Here is a 21,887-nt window from a genome sequence, read left to right on the forward strand (position 1 = left end):
CACATGTGATAAAACAGTATACAACATAAATGACTACAAGAAAAACTGGGGCATTTGAACAATGGATTCAAATGGATTATATCTGTGGATTATATCAAGATCAATACCACAATTATGATATTGCATTACAGCTTTGTAAATTTTATCTCTGGGGAAAACTGTGTAAAGGGTAATCCTCTGTATTATTTCTTACAACTGCATGTGACTCTATCTCAATAAAAATTTTAGTTTAAAAAAAGGTGCAGATCAAGGTATATAGGGTGCTACATTTAGAGTAAAAATAAAATTATATTTGTATTTACATAAAGAACACTGAAAAGATACCGAAAGTGGTTATCTTAGGGTGGGGAGAAATAGGGTCGGAACCAAGACTTTTCAACGTGTAAGTGTTCAAAATAGTTGTATTTTTGAAGCATGTTACCAAGTTTCCTGGTCAAAAATAATAAAATATTAAGAGTACCTTTTGTTCAAAAAAGAACTTAATTCAGTACACATTCTCTTGCTCTGGAAAGTACTCCAATTTCAATTATCCGTACCTCTAACCTCTGTGTTTGATCCTTGCCCAAAAGGTCCCGAACTTCTTCATTATATATTTCCAAATAAGACACTCGAACCAAAAATCTGTAAAGAAAACATCATTCTTAAATACAAAAAAAAAAAAGCAAGCAGTGAAATATTTATTAGAACAGTTTAAAAAACGTGTTTATAAAGGTTGTACATCTTATGTTTCTACTTCTCAATATTAGAAAATAACTATTTTACCTCGTATCACCCTCTGCTTTTGCAATATGACCAAATATGTGAGCAAAGGAATTTGGAATGATTCCTCTAAGTTCAGGAACAGCTCGGACACCTTCCATGGTAAACGTTTTCCCAGTTCCAGTTTGTCCATATGCAAAAATAGTCCCTGAAAACAATGAAGAGAATCACTTTGTAGAGTCTGACGCTACAGAACAATAGCTCTTAAAATTAATTCTTTTGACACTGTGACACAATTTCTAACCTGGATTTAAAGTTTATTCTAATATAAATTTCTCCTTTATTATCAGCAATTACCATGAACTGTGTAGCACACGAGCACAGTACTGTTGAAGTTCTAGAGCCAATGAGATAAATGTAAAATCGAACATTTTAGCTAATCCTAAGAAATTTATGTTTATGTTAATTACTTAATGCGGACATTAAATTGGAGAAGGTAGTATAGTTACAGCAAAAGAACAAAGGTTCCAGAGTAGAAAGACTTCAACGTGAATCCACACATTTGCCACTTTTCAGACACATGACCTTAGAAACTATCTACCCAAAGATTATCTCCTCAAAAGTACAATGAGGATAAGAATAACTATTCTGCACTGATCACATGAAACAAGAATCACATGAAACAATTTACTTCAAGCAACCAACATGACACCTAGCAAACAGCTTAATCCTAAAATAAGTATGTTATTTCAAAACAAAAGTTTTAAGTAACAGCTGTAAGGAATAGGGGGAATTAACAAAAAGAAGTGACAATATATTAAAAGTAATTATAGATACAACTTAAATATCCAAATTAATTCACTCAACAAACACCACACACCTGAGTCTGGCGTGGTGCTATGCTTCAGGGACACAATGACACAGACACACACAATATGGTGTGTGGCATCTTGGGGAGGACCTATTAGTCAAATAATTATAACCAAGATGAGTGCTGGGAATGAGAAACGCAGAGTTCTACATGAGAGTCAGGGACACAATCGAGGCAAGAAAACTAAGGAAGAAAGAAAGGGGAAGAGGTCAAAGAAGGCTTTCCAGAAGAGTCCATCTAATATATGAGCATGACTTAGAAACAGATGGACAGCAAAAGGCAAAAAAGAGAATGGAGATTTTGCAAAAATGCAAGGAGACCAGAATGGAAGAAACAGAGATGGAAAAGGACAGTGGATGCGGTTAGAGCTAAAGAAACTGAGGGGATTTACTACACAGGGTGATGAAGAACATGTTAAGGTTCTAGCTGCTGCTGCTGCTGCTGCCGCCGCCGCCGCTTCAGTCATGTCAGACTCTGCGACCCCATAGACGGCAGCCCACCAGGCTCCCCTGTCCCTGGGATTCTCCAGGCAAGAACACTAGCTTATCTTAAAAACAAACTGAAGACACAGAATGATTTTTCAGTCAGAAGAGTGTCACCATCACTGGCTATACTGTATACAAAGAACTGGAAAAAAGCATGGGAGAAGTGAAGAAACCAGTTAGAGGGCTGACACGGTTACCCAGGCAAGAGACAGTGCTGACAACAGAAGGGGATGAGAAAGATGGAAAGTATTTCACAGATATTTAGCAGTTAGAATCAAGATGCCTGGGAAAGAACTAGTCAAAAGGGGACCAGGGTAAAGGAAGAATTGAAGGTGACTTTCAAATTTCTGGCTTGACCAAGGGAATGTGACGCTAAGCTATGTACTGAGATGGTGAACACCACTGGAAGAAGTAACAGTTTGAAAGGGAAGATCATACACTGAGTTTGGAGGTACTGAGCTTTAAGTCTACGATCCATTCAAATGGATGTGCCAAGCGAGCAGGCAGGTGGATGAGATTCATTTGCCAACTGAAGCTATGGCACTGGGTGAGATTTCCTCAGGAGAAAGTACAGTAGATAGCCTAGGAAGTGACAGCATAAATGAAAAAGGTTTCTTAACTACTACCACTCTATTCAGTTAATACAAATGTCATCATTGTCAAACTTCTACTGAAAATAATCACAACATAAACCACTTCTATATGTGGGAATAAAAAACTAAATTTTTTCTAACTCCCTAAATATTTCAAACTCTTTCATTAAGAATGTAACTTACTACATTAAAAGGAGCTAAGAATACCATGAACTCATATACTGCATCTTAGAAAAGACAAAACAGCTATCATTTACTGATCATCTGCTATGTGCTAGGTCATATACTTTATATGCATTCCTATTTAATTTTCACCCCAATCCTAAGCGCTAGGCATTATTTATATCCCCACAGTTTAGCTGAGGAAACAAAGGCTTAGAGAGGTTGAATTACTTGCTCTATGTCATTTTAATCTGAACACACTCCAGTTGGCTCCACAGCCCATGTATTTTTTACCAGTATATAATGACCAAAAAAAATTTAACTCAAAATTAATACCTACTTAATGCAGAACTTCCTTAGTGGTGCAGTGGATAGGAATCTGCCTGCCACCACAGGGGACACAGGCTGGATGCCTGGTCTGGGAAGATTCCACATGCTGTGGAACAACTAAGCCTGCATGCCTCTGAGCCAACACTCTAGAGCCCGCAAGCCACAACTGCTGAGGCTGTGTGGCACAACTATGTAAGTCTGCACACACTAGGGGCCACAAGTTCCAACTACTGAGCCTCTGGGCCACAACTAATGAAGTCTGTGTGCCTAGAGCCTGTACTCTGCAACAAGAGAAGTCACTGTAATAATAAGAGGCTCACGCACCACAACAAAAAGTAGCCCCTGCTTGCCACAACTAGAGAAAGCATATGCAAAGCAACGAAGACCTAGCACAGCCAAAAAAATACATAAATAAAATGAAAGCAATTTCTATGAATGTATTAAATACATGATCATTACTAATTTTAAAAGTATATTAAGTAATTAGAGAAAGAAGAACAAACAAAACCCAAAATTAGTAGAAGGAAAGAAATCAGTCGGAGGAGAAGCAGAAATAAAGACAAATAAAGACAAAGAAATAGAAATAAATGAAATAGAGACAAAGAAAACAATAAAAAAGATCAATCAAACTAAAAGTTGCTTCTCTGAAAAGATAAACAAAATTGATAAATCTTTAGCCAGATTCATTAAGAAAAAAGACGATTCACATCAATAAAGTTAGAAATGAAAAGGAAGTTATAATGGACACCACAGAAATACAAAGGATCATAAGAGACTACTACAATCAACTTTATGTCAATGAAATGGACAGCCTAGAAGAAATGGACAAATTCTTAGAAATATACAACCTTCCAAGACTGAACCAAAAAGAAATACAAAATACAAACAGACCAATTACAAGTTACAACAGGGATGGTCTTGACCACTGCCTCCAGTAATGTTAAAGAAGCTGAAGTTGAACAGTTCTATGAAGACCTACAAGAACTTCTAGAACTAAAACCCAAAACATTCCTGAAATGTTCACTGATTCCTAAAATACTCAATTCTCCTGCTCAAAATTCTCCAACCATGCTCCAACAGTACGTGAACCAGGAACTTCCAGATGTTCAAACGGGATTTAGAAAAGGCAGAGGAACCAGAGATCAAATTGCCAAGATCTGTTGGATCATAGAAAAAGCAAGGGAGTTACAGAAAAACATCTATTTCTGCTTTACTGATTACACAGCCTTTGACCATGTGGATCACAATAAACTGTGGAAAATTCTTCAAGAGATGAGAATACCAGACCACCTGACCTGCCTCTTGAGAAATCTCTTACGCAGGTCAAGAAGCAACAGTTAGAACCAGACATGGAACAACAGACTGGTTCCAAATAGGAAAAGGAGTACATCAAGGCTGTATATTGTCACCCTGCTTATTTAACTTATATGCAGAGTACATCATGAGAAATGCCAAGCTGGATGAAGCACAAGCTAAGATCAAGATTGCAGGGAGAAATATCAATAACCTCAGATATGCAGATGACACCATCCTTATGGCAGAAAGTGAAGAGGAACTAAAGAACCTCTTGATGAAAGTGAAAGAGGAGAGTGAAAAAGCTGGCTTAAAACTCAACATTCAAAAAACTAAGCTCATGGCATCCAGTGCAATCACTTCATGGCAAACAGATGGGGAAACAATGGAAACAGTGACAGACTTTATTTTCTTGGGCTCCAAAATCACTGCAGATGGTGACTGCAGCCGAATTAAAAGACGCTTGCTCCTTCGAAGAAATGCTATGACCAACCTAGACAGCATGTTAAAAAAGCAGAGACACTGCTTTGCCAACAAAGGTCCTTCTAGTCAGAGCTATTGTTTTTCCAGTGAGAGTTGGACTATAAAGCAAGCTGAATGCCAAAGAATTGATGCCTTTGTATTGTGGTGTTGGAGAAGACTCTTGAGAGTTCCTCGGGCTGCAAGAGATGAAACCAGTCAATCCTAAAGGAAATTAGTTATGAATATTCATTGGAAGGAATGATGTTGAAGTTGAAGCTCCAATACTTTGGACACCTAATGCAAAGAACCAACTCATTAGAAAAGACCCTCATGCTGGGAAAGACTGAAGGCAGGAGGAGAAGGGGACAACAGAGGATGAGATGGTTGGATGGCATCACCAACTCAATGGACATGAGTTTGAGCAAACTTCAGGAGTTGGTGATGGACAGAGAAGCCTGGCATATTGCAGTCCATGGGTCACAAAGAGTCGACATGACTGAGTGACTGAACTGAAAATTAAAACTGATTTTACAACTCCCAACAAACAAAATTCCAGGACCAGAAGGCATCACAGGCAAATTCTATTAAACATTTAGAGAAGAGTTAATACCTCTGAAACTTTCCAAAAATTGCAGAGGAGGGAACACTCCCAAACTCATTCTATGAAGCCACTATCGTCCTGACACCTAAACCAGACAAAGAAGCCACACACACAAAAAAGAAAATTGCAGGCTCCAATATCACTGATGAGCACAAATGCAAAAATTCTCAAGAAAATTCTCAGCAAACCAAATCCAACAATACATTAAAAGGATAATATACCATGATCAAGAGAGATTTATCCTGGGGATATAAGGATTCTTCAATAACCACAAATCAATCAGTGTGATAAATCAACAAACTGAAAGATAAAAACCATATGATCATCTCAATAGATGCAGAAAGTTTTCGACAAAATTCAACACCCATTTATGATCAAAACTCTCCAAAAAGTGGGCACAGAAGGACCCTACCTCAACATAATCAAAGGCCATATATGACAAACCCACAGCTAACATCATTCTCAACAGGGAAAAACTAAAAGAATTTCCTCCAAAATCAGGAACAAGACAAGATGTCCATTCTTGCCACTTTTATTCAACAGAGTTTTGGAAGTCTTAGATACAGCAATCAGAGCAGAAAAAGAAATAAAAGGAATCCATACTGGAAAAGAAGTAAATCTGTCACCATCGCAGATGACATGATACTATACATACAAAATCCTAAAGATGCCATCAGAATGCTATTAGCGCTCAGTGAATTTGGTAAAGTTGCAGGATACGAAGTCAAAACACAAAAATCTGTTGCAATTCTATATACACTAACAACAAAAGATCAGACAGAGAAATTAAACAATCCTTTACCACTGCATCAAAAAGCATATAGTACCTAAATAAACCTAAAGAGGCAAAAGACCTGTACTCTGAAAACTGTAAGACACTGATAAAAGAAACCAAAGGTGATACAAACAGACGAAAAGTTATACCATGTTCTTGGGCTGGAATAATCAATATTGTCAAAATGACTATTCTACCCAAGGCAATTTACAGATTCAATGCAATCTCTATTAAATGACCAATGGCGTTTTTCACAGAACGAGAACAAAAAAAAATTTAATGTATATTGTAATACAAAAGACCTAGAATAGCCAAAGCAATCCTGAGAAAGAAAAAGGAGCTGGAGGAATCAGGCTCCCTGATTTGAGACTATCTGACAAATCTACGGTCATCAAAATACCATGGTACTGGCACAAAAACAGAAATATGGATCCATGCAATACGATAGAAAAGTCCAGAGATAAACCCAAACCCTTACTGTCAATTAACCTATGACAAAGGAGGCAAAACTATACAATGGAGAAATGACAATCTCTTCAATAAATGGTGCTGGGAAAATTGGACAGCTACATGTAAAAAAAAAAAAAGATGAAATAAAACACTTCCTAACATCATACATGAAAATTAACTCAAAATGGATTAAAGGTCTAAATGTAAGACCAGACACTACAGAACCCTTGGAGGAAAACACAGGCAGAATTCTTTGACATAAATCACAAGACTGTTTTCTATCTACCTTCTAGGGTAATAATAATTATTATTATATCTAATTAAACTTAAAAGCTTTTGCACAACAATGGAAACCATAAACAAAATTAAATGGAATGGGAAAAAAACATTTGCAAAGTATGCCACTCATAAGAGATTAATCTGCAAAATTTACAAACAGCTCATGCAGTTCTATATGAAAGAACCAAATAATCCAAAAAAAAATGGGCAGGAGACCTAAACAGACATTTCTCCAAAGAAGACATACAGATGGCCATAAAACACATGAAAAGATGCTCAACATCACTAATTATCAGAGAAAATGCAAATCAAAATCATAATGACATATCACCTCACACCAGTAAGAATGACCATCATTAAAAAGTCTACAAATAAATGCTAGAGAGGGTGTGGAGAAGAGAACCCTCCTACACTGTTGGTGGGAATGTAAACTGGCATAACCACTATGGAGAACACTATGGAGGTTCCTTAAAAAACTAAAAATACAGTAATCCAGTAATCCCACACCTGGGCATTTATCCAGAGAAAACCCTAATTCAAAAAGATATAGGCACCCCAATGTTCATTAGCGCATGATTTACAATGCTCAAGGCATGGATGCAACCTAAATGTCCATCAACAACAGAACAGATGAAGATGTGGAACCTATATACAATGGAACACTAGTCGGCCATAAAAAAGAATAAAACAACGCCATTTGAAACAGCATGGATGGACCTACAGATTATCACACCAAGTGAAGTCAGAGAAAGACAACTATCACGATACCACTTACAAGTGGAATCTTGAAAAAATTATATAAATGAACTTGTTTACAAAACAGAAACAGACTTACAGGTACCAAAGGGGAAACTTGGTAGGCAGGGATAAGTTAGGAGTTTGGGATTAACAAATACATATACTATATATAAAATAGATAACCAAGGACATACTGTCCAGCACAGGGAACTCAATTACTTGTAATAATCTATACGGGAAAAGAATCCAAAATAGATGGATATCCGTATAACCTAATCACTTTGCTGTATACCTGAAACTAACACAAAATTGTAAATCAACTATACTCCAATATAAAATAAAAATTAAATTTTAAAAAATTTTTAAATAAAAGGATACTAATTTACAATATTAAAACTGAGAAAGAAGGACCACAAATCTCCTAAAATTAAAGAATCTCATCTTATTCTCAGCAATGAGAATCCAAATTTATACTTTTTGTCACTCTTTATGTCACTTTATGTCACTCTTAATAAATCTAATGCTATCATCTCCTTCATATGAGCTTTTAAAATGTTAGTTTTAAAAAACTAAAAACAGCCTGAAATTTTACCCAGTCTCCTCATTTCTAACTATCACTAATACTTAAAATGACAGAAGGTTCATCAAAAAACTACACTTGGATATTTACAGCAGCTATATATAACTGCCAAAACTTGGAAGCAACCAAGATTTCCTTCGTAGGCAGATAAAACTGTTGTATATCAGGGCAATGGAATATTATTGCTGATTAAAAAAGAGAGATGAGTTAGTAAGTCACGAAAAGGCATGGAGGGAACTTAAGTGCATGTTACTATCAACCTGAAAGGCAACATACTATATATATATAAAACTCCAACTATGTGACACTCTGGAAAAGGCAGAACTGTGGAGACAGTAAAAAGATTAGTGACTGCCAGAGTTTAAGAGGAAGGGAGGGATGAACAGGTGGAGTAAGGAGTAAAACAACTGTGTATGATATTACAGTGGTGAATAACTGTCATTATATATTTGTCCAAACTCACAGAATGAACACTATCTAGAGTGAACCCTAATGCAAACTATGGGGCTTGGAGGATAGCGATATGTTAATACAGGGTCATCCATTTTAACAAATGTAACCAGTGTGGTGCAGGATGCTGACAGCGGGGAAGGCTGTGCATTTTGGGACATAGGGGAACTCTCAGTACTTTGTTCTAGCAATCAGAATCCAACAACACATTAAAAAGATCATACACCATGACCAAGTGGGCTTCATCCCAGGGATACAAGGATTCTTCAATATCCGCAAATCAATCAATGTAATTCACCACATTAACAAATTGAAAAATAAAAGCCGTATGATTATCTCAATAGATGCAGAGAAAGCCTTTGACAAAATTCAACATCCATTTACAATAAAAACTCTCCAGAAAGCAAGAACAGAAGGGACATACCTCAACATAATAAAAGCTATATATGACAAACCCACAGCAAACATTATCCTCAATGGTGAAAAATTGAAAGCATTTCCCCTAAAGTCAGGAACAAGACAAGGGTGCCCACTCTCACCACTACTATTCAACATAGTTCTGGAAGTTTTAGCCACAGCAATCAGAGCAGAAAAATAAAAGGAATCCAAACTGGAAAAGAAGAAGTAAAACTCTCACTGTTTGCAGATGACATGATCCTCTACATAGAAAACCCTAAAGATTCCACGAGAAAATTACTAGAGCTAATCAATGAATATAGTAAAGTTGCAGGATATAAAATCAACACACAGAAATCCCTTGCATTCCTATACACTAATAATGAGAAAGCAGAAAAAGAAATTAAGGAAACAATTCCATTCACCATTGCAACAAAAAGAATAAAATACTTAGGAATATATCTACCTAAAGAAACTAAAGACCTATATATAGAAAACTATAAAACACTGATGAAAGAAATCAAAGAGGACACTAATAGATGGAAAAATATACCATGTTCATGGATCAGAAGAATCAATATAATGAAAATTAGTATACTACCCAAAGCAATCTACAGATTCAATGCAATCCCTATCAAGCTACCAGCGGTATTTTTCACAGAGTTAGAACAAATAATTTCACAATTTGTATGCGAATACAAAAAACCTCGAACAGCCAAAGCAATCTTGAGAAAGAAGAATGGAACTGGAGGAATCAACCTGCCTGACTTCAGGCTCTGCTACAAAGCCACAGTCATCAAGACAGTATGGTACTGGCACAAAGACAGAAATATAGATCAATGGAAAAAAATAGAAAGCCCAGAGATAAATCCACACACCTATGGACACCTTATCTTTGACAAAGGAGGCAAGAATATACAGTGGATTAAAGACAATCTCTTTAACAAGTGGTGCTGGGAAAACTGGTCAACCACTTGTAAGAGAATGAAACTAGAACACTTTCTAACACCATACACAAAAATAAACTCAAAATGGATTAAAGGTCTAAATGTATGTAAGACCAGAAACTATAAAATTCCTAGAGGAGAACATAGGCAAAACACTCTCCAACATAAATCACAGCAGGATCCTCTATGATCCACCTCCCAGAATACTGGAAATAAAAGCAAAAATAAACAAATGGGATCTAATTAAAGTTAAAACCTTCTGCACAACAAAGGAAACTATAAGCAAAGTGAAAAGACAGCCTTCAGAATGGGAGAAAATAATAGCAAATGAAGCAACTGACAAACAACTAATCTCAAAAATATACAAGCAACTTCAGTTCAGTTCAGTTGCTCAGTTGTGTCCGACTCTTTGCGACCCCATGAATCGCAGCACGCCAGGCCTCCCTTTTCATCACCAACTCCCAGAGTTCACTCAGACTCACATCCATCGAGTCTGTGATGCCATCCAGCCATCTAATCCTCAGTCGTCCCTTTCTCCTCCTGCCCCCAATCCCTCCCAGCATGAGTCTTTTCCAATGAGTCAACTCTTCTCATGAGGTGGCCAAAGTACTGGAGTTTCAGCTTCAGCATCATTCCTTCCAAAGAAATCCCAGGGTTGATCTCCTTCAGAATGGACTGGTTGGATCTCCCTGCAGTCCAAGGGACTCTCAAGAGTCTTCTCCAACACCACAGTTCAAAAGCATCAATTCTTCGGCACTCAGCCTTCTTCACAGTCCAACTCTCACATCCATACATGATCACAGGAAAAACCATAGCCTTGACTAGACGGACCTTTGTTGGCAAAGTAATGTCTCTGCTTATGCAGCTCAATTCCAGAAAAATAAATGACCCAATCAAAAAATGGGCCAAAGGACTAAATAGAGATTTCTCCAAAGAAGACATATGGAAGGCTAACAAACACATGAAAAGACGCTCAACATCACTCATTATCAGAGAAATGCAAATCAAGACCACAATGAGGTACCATTTCACACCAGTCAGAATGGCTGCAATCCAAAAGTCTACAAGCAATAAATGCTGGAGAGGGTGTGGAGAAAAGGGAACCCTCTTACACTGTTGGTGGGAATGCAAACTAGTACAGCCACTATGGAGAACAATGTGGAGATTCCTTATAAAACTGGAAATAGAACTGCCTTATGACCCAGCAATCCCACTGCTGGGCATACACACTGAGGAAACCAGAATTGACAGAGACACGTGTAGCCAAATGTTCATCGCAGCCCTGTTTATAATAGCCAGGACATGGAAGCAACCTAGATGTCCATCAGCAGACGAATGGATAAGAAAACTGCAGTACATATACACAATGGAGTATTACTCAGCCATTAAAAAGAATACATTTGAATCAGTTCTAATGAAGTGGATGAAACTGGAACCTATTATACAGAGTTAAGTAAGCCAGAAAGAAAAACACCAATACAGTATACTAACACATATATATGGAATTTAAAAGATGGTAATGATAACCCTGAATGTGAGACAGCAAAAGAGACACAGATGTATAGAATAGACTTTTGGACTCTGTGGGAGAGGGAGAGGGTGGGATGATTTGGGAGAATGGCATTGAAACATGTATACTATCATGTAAATCTAGGTCCGATACAGGATACAGGATGCTTGGAGCTGGTGCACTGGGATGACCCAGAGAGATGATATGGGGAGGGTGGTGGGAGGGAGGTTCAGGATTGGGGACTCATGTATACCTGTGGTGAATTCATGTCAATGTATGGCAAAACCAATACAGTATTGTAAAGTAAAAAAATTAAAAATAAAGGGCACAAAATAAATAAATAAATAACATAACCTGAATATTCCTGTATCCATTAAATAAATTCAATCTGTAGCTAAAAACCTTTCCATGGAAAAAATTCCAGGCCTAGCAGGCTTCACTGGTGAATCCTACCAAACACTTAGAGAAGATAAAATACTAATCCTAGGCAAATTTTTCCAGATAATTAAAAAGGAGGGAATACTTCTCAATTCATTCTATGAAACTAGCATTATTCTGATAACAAAACCAGATAAAAACACTACAAGAAAACTACATTACTTACATCCCTCATGGCCACAGTTGCAAAAATGTTAAACATTTTAGCTAATCAAATCTAACATTATACAAGAAGATAATATACCATGACCAAGGGGTATGCCAATTTCACATTTAAAAATGAATCAATGTAATGGACCATATTAAAAAAACTTTTAAAATAACTTAAGTGCAAAAAACTGCATTTGGCAAAATCTGATATACACTCCTGAAAAAAAAACTCCACCATAGTGGCTCAGACGGTAAAGCGTCTGTCTACAATGTGGGAGGCCTGGGTTCGATCCCTGGGTCGGGAAGATCCCCTGGAGAAGGAAATGGCAATCCACTCCAGGACTATTGCCTGGAAAACCCCATGGACAGAGCCTGGTAGGCTACAGTCCATGGGGTTGCAAAGAGTCAGACACGACTGAGCGACTTCATTTCACTTCAGCAACCTAAGAACAGGCAGGAACTCACTCAATCTGGTAAAGTGTCTATGAAAAATCTACAGAGAACGTCACATTGGTAAAAGTATGAATGCTTTCTCCCTAAGATTAGGAACAATACAAAAATGTCCCCCCTTACCATTTCTATTCTACACTGTACTGGAGGTTCTATTCCAGTCAAGGCAATTCAGGTAACAAAAAGACTGGAAAGAAAGAAGCCATTTTCAGATGAGCTCTCATGTGTAGAAAATCCTAGGGAGTTTATCCTCCCCCATAAAAAGCCTACTAGAAATAATAAGTTTAGCAAGCTTGCAGTATACAAAATCAACATACAAAAACCAGCTGAAAAACATGAGCTCCCACATGAGAGATCACACCCACCACATTGTCTATAATCAAAAAGACAAATAACAAGTTTTGGCAAAGACATGTGGACACTGGAAATCTCACATATTGCTGGTGGGACTGTAAAAATGGTATAGCCATTGTGGAAAACAGACTGACAGTTACTGTTTTTTTTTTTTTTGGGGGGGGGGTTGTTTTTTTTAATTGAAGGATAATTGCTTTACAGAATTTTGTTGGTTTCTGCCAAACACGAACATGAAGGCAGTTAGCCTTTTGACTCAGCAGTTATATTCCTAGGTACCTAAGAAAACTGAAAATATATGTCCACATAAAAATTGTACAATGTTTTTGTACAATGTTCTTGTACAATGTTCATAGCAACATTATTCATAAAAGCTAAGAAATGGAAACAACCCAAATGTTCATCAACTGATGAATAAACTATATAGTATATCCAGACAACGGAACATCATTTGGCCATAAAAAAAGAATGAAGTATGGATACATACAACAACATGGATGAACGTCAAAAATATCATGCTAGGATTTCCCTGATGGTCCAGCTGTTAAGAATTTGCCTGTCAATCAATACCAGAGGCACAGGCTCAGTCCCTGGACTGGGAAGATTCCACATGCCATGGGGCAACTAAACACGCATGCCCTAGAGCCTAAGCTCTGCAACAACAGAAGCCACTGCAGCTAGAGACAGACCCAGTGCAGCAAGGAAGACCTAGTGCAGCCAAATGTAAGTAAATTTTTTTTTTTAGTAAGTAAATTTTTAAAATCATGTTAATAAGAAGCCAGACACACCAGAATAAATGGTATATGATTCTATACATTAGAAATGCCCAGAAGAGGCAAACTCATACACACAAAATAAGTGATTGCCAGGGTAGGAGAGAGAAAATTGGGAGTAACTGCTAATGGGTACAGAGTTTCTTTGATGGGTGATGGAAATGTTCTGAAAACTGATACACGGTTGCATGTATGAAGGTACTAAAAGCCCCTAATTTGTGCAGTGTAAAATGGTTAAGATAGTGAACTTATTAGGCCTTCCTGGTGGCCAGGTTCCATCCCTAGGTCAGGAAGAGCCTTTGGAGGAGGGAATAGCAACTCACTCCAGTATTCTTCGAGAATTCCATGGACAGAGGAACCTGGTGGGATACAGTCCATGGGGTCGCAAAGAGTCAAACATGACTGAAATGACTAACGCTTTACCTCTTACTCATGTTATTTAAAATTTATGTCAATTTAAAAAGTCTAAAATAATCTATTGCATTTCTATACATGAACAATGTGCAATTTCCAAAAGAAAATTATGAGAACAATTCTGTTCACAATAAGCATCAAAAAAATAGTTAAGAAAGTTTACCAAAAGTAGTACAAGATCTGCAATTAAAAACTACAAAATACTGATAAGAGAAATTAAGACATAAATAGATATATCATGTTCATGTATTGGAAGATTCAATACTGTCAGAATAGTAATTTAACAAAATCCTAGGTGGTTTTGTGTATGTGTGTGTAAATTGACAATGTGTTCCTAAAACTTTTATATAAAAATGCAAAGGACGTAGAAAAGTAAAAACAACTTTGACAGAGTAGCAAAATTAGAAAACATACACTACCTGATTTCAAAACATTTTACAAAGCTATAGTCATTAAAACAGGACAGACATGAAATAGAAGACAATCCAGAAATAAGCCCACCTATTTGTGGTCAGTTGAATTTTGACAAAATTACCAAGTTAATTCAATAGAGAAAGAGCATTCTTCTCAACAAATGATGCTGGAACAATTAGATATCCACAAGCAAGACAGGGAAAAAAGGGAGTGAGACAGAGAAAGAAAAAAAAAAAAAAAAAAACTCACCCTAACTTCACATCATATATAAAAATTAAAATGAGCCAGAGGGCTTTCCCAGTGGCTCAGTGGTAAAGAATCTGCCTGCCAATGCAGGAGACATGGGTTCAATCCCTGGTCCAGGAATCTCACAGGCTATGGAGCAACTAAGCGCATGTGCCACATATACTGGGCCTTGTGTTCCACGTAAGGAGATGCCACTGCAATGAGAAGCCTGCACACTTCAACTAGAGAGCAGCCCTGGCTCACCACAACTAGAGAAAAGCCCATGCAGCAACGGAGACCCAGCACAGCCTAAAAACAAATACAATTATTTTTAGGAAATTTAAGATCTTAAATGCAGTGATGGTGACTGCAGCCATGAAATTAAAAGACACTTACTCCTTGGAAGGAAAGTTATGACCAACCTAGATAGCATATTCAAAAGCAGAGGCATTACTTTCCCAACAAAGGCCCGTCTAGTCAAGGCTATGGTTTTTCCAGTGGTCATGTATGGATGTGAGAGTCAGACTATAAAGAAAGCTGATGGGGAACACGTGTACACCCGTGGCGGATTCATGTTGATGTATGGCAAAACCAATACAATACTGTAATTAGCCTCGAATTAAAATAAATAAATTTATATAAAAAAACAAATTGAATAATAAAAATCATATAGCCATCTCAATAGATGCAGAAAAGCTTTTGACACATTCAACAGATATTTATGATAAAAAAGTTCTCAATAAAGTGCAATTAAAGGGGACAAACCTCAACATAATAATAGTTTTGTCTGACAAACCCACAGCCAATAATATATCATGCTCAATGGTGAAAAGAAAAAAGTATTTCCTCTATATCAGGAATAAAATGAGGCTGCTCACTCCTGCTAATTTTATTCAACATAGTAATGGAAGTCTAAGTCAGAGCAATCAGGCAAGATAAAAAAAAAAAAAAAAAGAAAGCTGAGTGTACAAGAATTGATGCATTTGAACTGTGGTGTTGGAGAAGACTCCTGAGAGTCCCTTGCACTGCAAGGAGATCCAACCAGTGCATCCTAAAGGAGATCAGTCCTGGGTGTTCATTGGAAGGACTGATGTTGAAGCTGAAACTCCAATACTTTGGCCCCCTGATGCGAAGAGCTGACTCACTAGAAAAGACCCTGATGCTGGGAGGGACTGGGGGCAGGAGGAGAAGGAGACGACAGGGGATGAGATGGTTGGATGGCATCGCCAACTCAATGGACATGAGTTTGGGTAAACTCTGGGAGTTGGTGATGGACAGGGAGGCCTGGCGTGCTGCGATTCATGGGGTTGCAAAGAGTTGGAAACGACTGAGCGACTGAACTGAACTGAAGATCTAAATGTTTACAACTTCTAGATAAAAACACAGGAGAAGATCTTTGTGGTCCTGGGTTTGGAAAAACTTTCTGAGCTATGTCACCAAAAAAACATGTGATAAAAGAAAAACTGGTAGCGAGACTTCAACAAAATATAAAACTTTTCAAAAAACATCACTAAGAAAATGAAAAGACAAGCCACAGACTGAGAGAAATATTTTCAAATCACATGTCTGATCACATATATGAATCCAATATATAAAGAGCATGACTGAATAATAAGAACACAGGCAACCAAATTTTAAAATGGGTAAAATATGTTAAGAGATATTTTACCAAGAAGATATATAAATGACCAATAAGTACACAGATGTTTAATGCTGTTAATCATTAGGGAAATGCAATGAGATACCACTACATATCCTCTAGAATAGCTATAATTAAGAAGAATGATAGTTTAAGAGTTGGTGAGAATGCAAAGAAATTAGAACTCTCATACCATGCTGTTGGGAAAAAAGAAGTACAGTCACCGCTACGGAAACCTGTTTTGCAGTTTCTTCAAAAGATAAACATACATAAACCACAAGACACAAGCAATTTCACTCCTAGGTATCTATCCAAGACAAATTTTGAAACTTATCTGCACAAAGACTTAATGTTTTTAAAAGACAAAAGAATGTTCCTAACAGCATCATTTTTAATAGCAAAAAAACTGGAATCATTCAAATCCCCAAAGATCACAAAAGCTGGTGTTTTCATATAATAGAATAAAACTTAACAATAAAAAGGAACTACTGATATATGCCACAAGATGGATGACCCTCAAAAATATCACACTAAGTCAAAGAAAGTGTTGGTCGCTCAGTCGTGCCTGACTCTTTCAGACCCATGTACTGCAGCCCACCAGGCTCCTCAGTCCATGAAATTCTCCAGGCAAGAATACTGGAGAATTCTTCTCCAAAGAATCTTCCCAACCCAGGAATCAAATCCCAGTCTCCTGCACTGCAGGCAAATTCTTTACTGTCTGAGTCACAATGCTTAGATGACATCACCAACTCAAGGGACATGAGTTTGGGCATATTCAATGAGATAGTGAAGGACAGGGAAGCCTGGCATGCTGCAGTCCACAAGGTGGCACAGAGCTGAACACAACTGAACAAGTCAAAGAAAACAGATAAAGACAAAATAGTGTATAATCTGATTTATACGAAATTCTAAAGAAAGGCAAAACTTGACAGAAAGCAGGTCCATGGTTGCTGGGGAGAGGACTGCAAACGGACACGGAACTTATGGGGATGATAAAACTGATGGTTTCACAACTGTATGTATTTACTACAACTCAAACTGTACAGTTCAATTATACAATTACAGCGGGTAAATTCACTGGGTATTATTAATAACTTGATAAAAAGTTGTTTAGAAGTAAACTAAAGTACTCACCATTGTAGCCTTCGAGAACAGAATCAATAATAGGTCTGGCAGTTAAGTTATAAACATCTAGTTGTTTACTCTCTGGTCCAAAAACAGTATCAAAAGTAAATGTCTTTGGAGGTTCATTGGAAGAATCAGTCTTATGTACAGTGATAGTTCCCCTCATTTCATCCACACTGACAGCCTGTTTGTAGCACATTGATTTCTCTCTCTCATTGAGGGGCCGGCACCTAACAACCACCTTCACATTATCGCAGCTTTCCGGCTTCTCTGATTTATTGATCTGGTGGAGAAAATATTTACAAATAACGAAAAGAACATTTACTTTTACCTTTAACAGATTAAATTTAAAACCTGAAAAGGCTACTCTGCCACTTCAGTGCCTTGCACACATTAAACACTCCATAATTATTTGTTAAATTTAATTAAAGATCTTACAGATAGATAGAAAAACTTATTAAGAAGGTACAAAAATAGTTTCTTTTATAATACAAATAAGGGAAGAGGTAATTTAATTTACATTTATGGTTAATGCTATTCAGGCAGAAAATCAGAATGTATAAGAGACTTGTCTTTCTGCACAAAGTCCCTGACTTCCTCTGAGTTTCCTGCCTATAGAACAACAAATGTGAATGTGGTTAATAACTTTAATCAAGAATCCAGTAGTAGGTCCTCTGTGCCCTCTCAGACTTTCAACTTTCTTTTCTACAATGCATTAGTTTAAAAAAAAGAAATTAATCAAATAATATATCCACATATGGTCTACTTTTTCTATATTAGTGAAGGACAGAAAAAAAAGCCTAATGGCAGAGAAAAAAATGTCTTGGAAAATTTTTTTAATGACTCTACCCTTATGAACATCTGCATATGTAAAGTTTCAAACTTTGAAATTCTATGATTAAGCATCTATATTAAAATTCAATCCAATTATTAAATATAATCCAATTATTATCCAGTTTAACAGTTAAGTTGAACAGATACTAAATTCCTACTCTTTAAGATACTCTTCTAAGCATCAGAGAAACAAACATGAGCCACTGTCATTCACAAAGAATAGATGGTATCAATTCAACACACTTCTTTCCATCTCTACTTTCACCACCTTATTCCAGGTTATTATCTTGTCCCGAATTATAAGAAACTCCTAACTGTACTGCTGGGCTTCCCTGGTGGCTCAGCAATAAACAATCTGCCTGGCAATTCAGGAGTCTCAGGTTCGATCCCCGGGTTGGGAAGATCCCCTGGAGAAGAAAATGCAACCCACTCCAGTATTCCTGCCCGGGAAATCCCAAGGTCAGAGGAGCCTGGGAGGCTCCAGTCCATTGGGTGGCAAAGAGTTGGACATGACTTAGCAACTAAACACCACCACCAACTGTACTGTTGAATCTAATTAGGTTCCGCTACAGTCTGTTCTCTACCTGGCAGTCAGTTTCAACAAATCTAATTATGTCACTCCCCTACTCAGAACTCTCTACAATGGTAGTTTCCCACAAATTTTAGGATAAAAGTCAAAATCCTTACAGTGGTCTGTAAGATCTGGTTCTGGCCCATGTCCACTTCTCCAGCTTTATTTCACAAGTTACTCTGCTGGGCTTTCTTTTAGGCCTTTTCTTCTCTTCATGCTTCCTCTCACCACACTCCTTTCCAGGTGCTGTTTCTTATGCCTAAAACATACTCCACCCTCTTCAATTACTTTGCAGAGCTCAGCTCAATAGCTCCTTCACCTGGGAAGACTTCCCTGACTAGAGTTGACCTAATACAAGTCCTGATAGCACCATTCTTTCTTCTGCACTGGTTACAATTTTACTTTTTTTTTTTTTTGGCTTCTTATTTTATTAAAGTCTGTGTCTGTATCTAAATGAGAAGTTCCAAACAGGTATTCAGTCAAGGGACTAAATTTAGCCCACAAATGTCTTTTGTTTGGCTCTTATTATCTAAAAATCTTTTTAGTTGCTAAAATTTAAAAATTAGAAATCTCATTAAAATAACAATCTCTAGATTCTCTGAAAAACAAATAGATATCTGACATTTGTAAGCCAGCATTCCTATATGGCAACATTTAAACAATTCACCAGCGTCTACTTCTATCTATTGTATGCCACCGATCCACTTCACTTAGTTAAGCGTCCTATCACTGTAAATATGTGTGGTTTTCACCTCTGCCCTACAGGGCAAGCTTTTCTCTTCCCAAGTTCAAGAACCTGGCTGGTTTTGCTCAATATTGTATCTCCAGTGCCTATGTAGTTTGTTGTCGTTATTTAGTAGCCAAGTCGTGACCCCACGGATTGTAGCCCGCCACACTCCTCTATGCATGGGATTTTCCAGGCAAGAATACTGGAGTGGGTTGTCGTTTCCTTCTGTAGGGGAACTTCCCCAACCAGGGACCAAACCAGCTTCTCCTGTATTACCAGGGGGATTCTTTACCACTGAGCCACCAGTGTGGCTGGGGCCCAGTAATAAATTGTTGAATAAATTGATCATTAAATAGAAAGCAACAAGGAACAAATATTAAGCATTTAATGCTAAAAGTCAAGCACTGCCCTTCAAGCCTCCTGCGTATTATCTTATTTCATCCTGATACTCCCATGAGGAAAAGTTTAATTATGCAGGAAAGAAGAACCCAGAAAGATAAATTACCCAGGGCCTCGCAACCGGCCACTTCTCAGGTGTTCTCCATGACCGTATAATGGACTTACAACGCCTGCTTATTAAGTGAACGATAATAACCTGTGAAATCCTACAAGACGAACATACGACCACCCACCTCTCACGTAAATAACCGGCCACAGTTGGAGTGTTCCCCATGACTGGACTTACGACGCCCCCTTACTAAGTCACAAGATAATAATCTGTGAAATCCTACAAGACAAGCATACCATCACCCACCACTCACCCACCTCACACACAAAGACACCTACGGATTACATCCTGCACTGTCAGCTAGAGCGCCGCGAGAGGAAAGACAGCTCGAGTCAGGAGCCTGCAGTAGGGGCAGACAACCCGTGCTCCGCTGGCTTCCAGAGCCCGGCTCCGCGACGCAGAGCCCCACCGGGCATCCAAGAGCCAACCCTCCGCGGCCGCTCCTAGACGCCCTACCCGGAGAACAGGGCTGGGAGCGACGGCGCATCCTCTGGCACAGCGCCTTTATGTCAAGCACCACAGGCCTTTCGGGGTGCAGCAGCGACCAAGGTGGCAAGGCCTTCTCCGAGCCCCTCCCGGGGTCGGGTGGACCCCCACATGCCCGGGCCCAACCGCCTGGCTCCCACACCGCTTGGCCCGCCCGGCCCCGCCCCACCCGGGCCGCCCGCCTGCTCCGCGCCTCCATGGTAACGGCCGCGCCACCCGGCCAGGCCGCAGAGATGAGGAGCCCCAGCGGCTGAGTGACTCTCCTTACCGGCATTGCGGCTTCCTCCCGCGCCCGCCCGGGGTGCCGTCCAACGACGCCGGGTTCGCGGGAGAGGCGGATCAGAGACTCCTGAAACACCGCCTTGGCGCACCCAAGACTGCGGCTCCTCTGGCGAGAGCTCGCTGTGCGCAGGCGCACTCCGAGCTCGCCCCGCCCTATCCCCGGGCACGAGGCTTCCTCCGCCACTTGGATTACGCCTGCGCCAGAACTTTCCGAGTCCGTCTCCTAGGAAGCCAGGCTGAGGCCGCGCTTGCGCAATGCAGCCATTCCGCTGCCGCTGGAAATCTGATCGAATTTGGAGGTGGGATATCTGGCTACTACGGTTGGGGAAGAAGAGGCACAACGCCGCCCATCTTCTAGCGCTTCCTATGTTCTAAATATTATAAACAACGATAGCAATTGTACATTGTGTTTCCTCAGAAGAGCCACTTTACATATGTTATTGTGCTTGATTGCCAACTGGATTATGACCTGCCTCACCATTAGCTGAGGAACTTTGTCAGTATTCTCACAGTTACCTCCAGAGCCTAGAATAGAAGCTGGCACAAGGTGGGTTTTCAATAAATATTTGTGAAAGAAAGAATGATCTATCTGAACCTCTCCCCTGAACACCGCTCTGCTTGGACGTGCAATAATATCGAGTTTATTATGTCCAAAATTGAAACACTGACTCCCACTTCCTATCGTCTACTAGTACCTACGCCACACCTGTTCAATATAAAATAAACAATTTAAAAAGTCCACCACAATAATGTAAGCTGGATTCTGACAATCGATCAGGTTAAATCACAGTCTTTTGCTCTCATACTTAAGATCCAATCTCTCTACAGAACTAGAACTAGTTGTCTTTGTCTCAGAAGTAGAACCAGAATCTGACCACT

At 38.7% G+C, this 21,887-nt stretch overlaps 1 protein-coding gene across 3 annotated transcripts in view; it reads right to left on the reverse strand.

Moving 5' to 3' along the window:
- The window catches only part of KIF3A (kinesin family member 3A), an 82,956-nt gene extending 61,801 nt beyond the window's left edge, over positions 1-21,155 (reverse strand). For 2 of the 3 annotated variants that reach the window (XM_040241831.1, XM_040241829.1), the window contains exons 1-4: positions 20,995-21,140; positions 17,610-17,883; positions 763-907; positions 537-621 (exon numbers count right to left, since the gene is read on the reverse strand). In XM_040241831.1, the coding sequence (XP_040097765.1) occupies positions 537-621; positions 763-907; positions 17,610-17,883; positions 20,995-21,000 (510 nt within the window). In that variant the 5' untranslated portion in view covers positions 21,001-21,140. Of the gene's footprint in view, positions 1-536; positions 622-762; positions 908-17,609; positions 17,884-20,994 lie in introns of all 3 variants that reach the window. The other variant, XM_040241828.1, reaches the window with a different exon arrangement.
- Positions 21,156-21,887: the final 732 nt, after the last annotated feature.

The sequence above is a fragment of the Oryx dammah genome, unplaced genomic scaffold (genome assembly GCF_014754425.2).
Source record: "Oryx dammah isolate SB20612 unplaced genomic scaffold, SCBI_Odam_1.1 HiC_scaffold_5, whole genome shotgun sequence".
NCBI lineage: Eukaryota > Metazoa > Chordata > Mammalia > Artiodactyla > Bovidae > Oryx > Oryx dammah.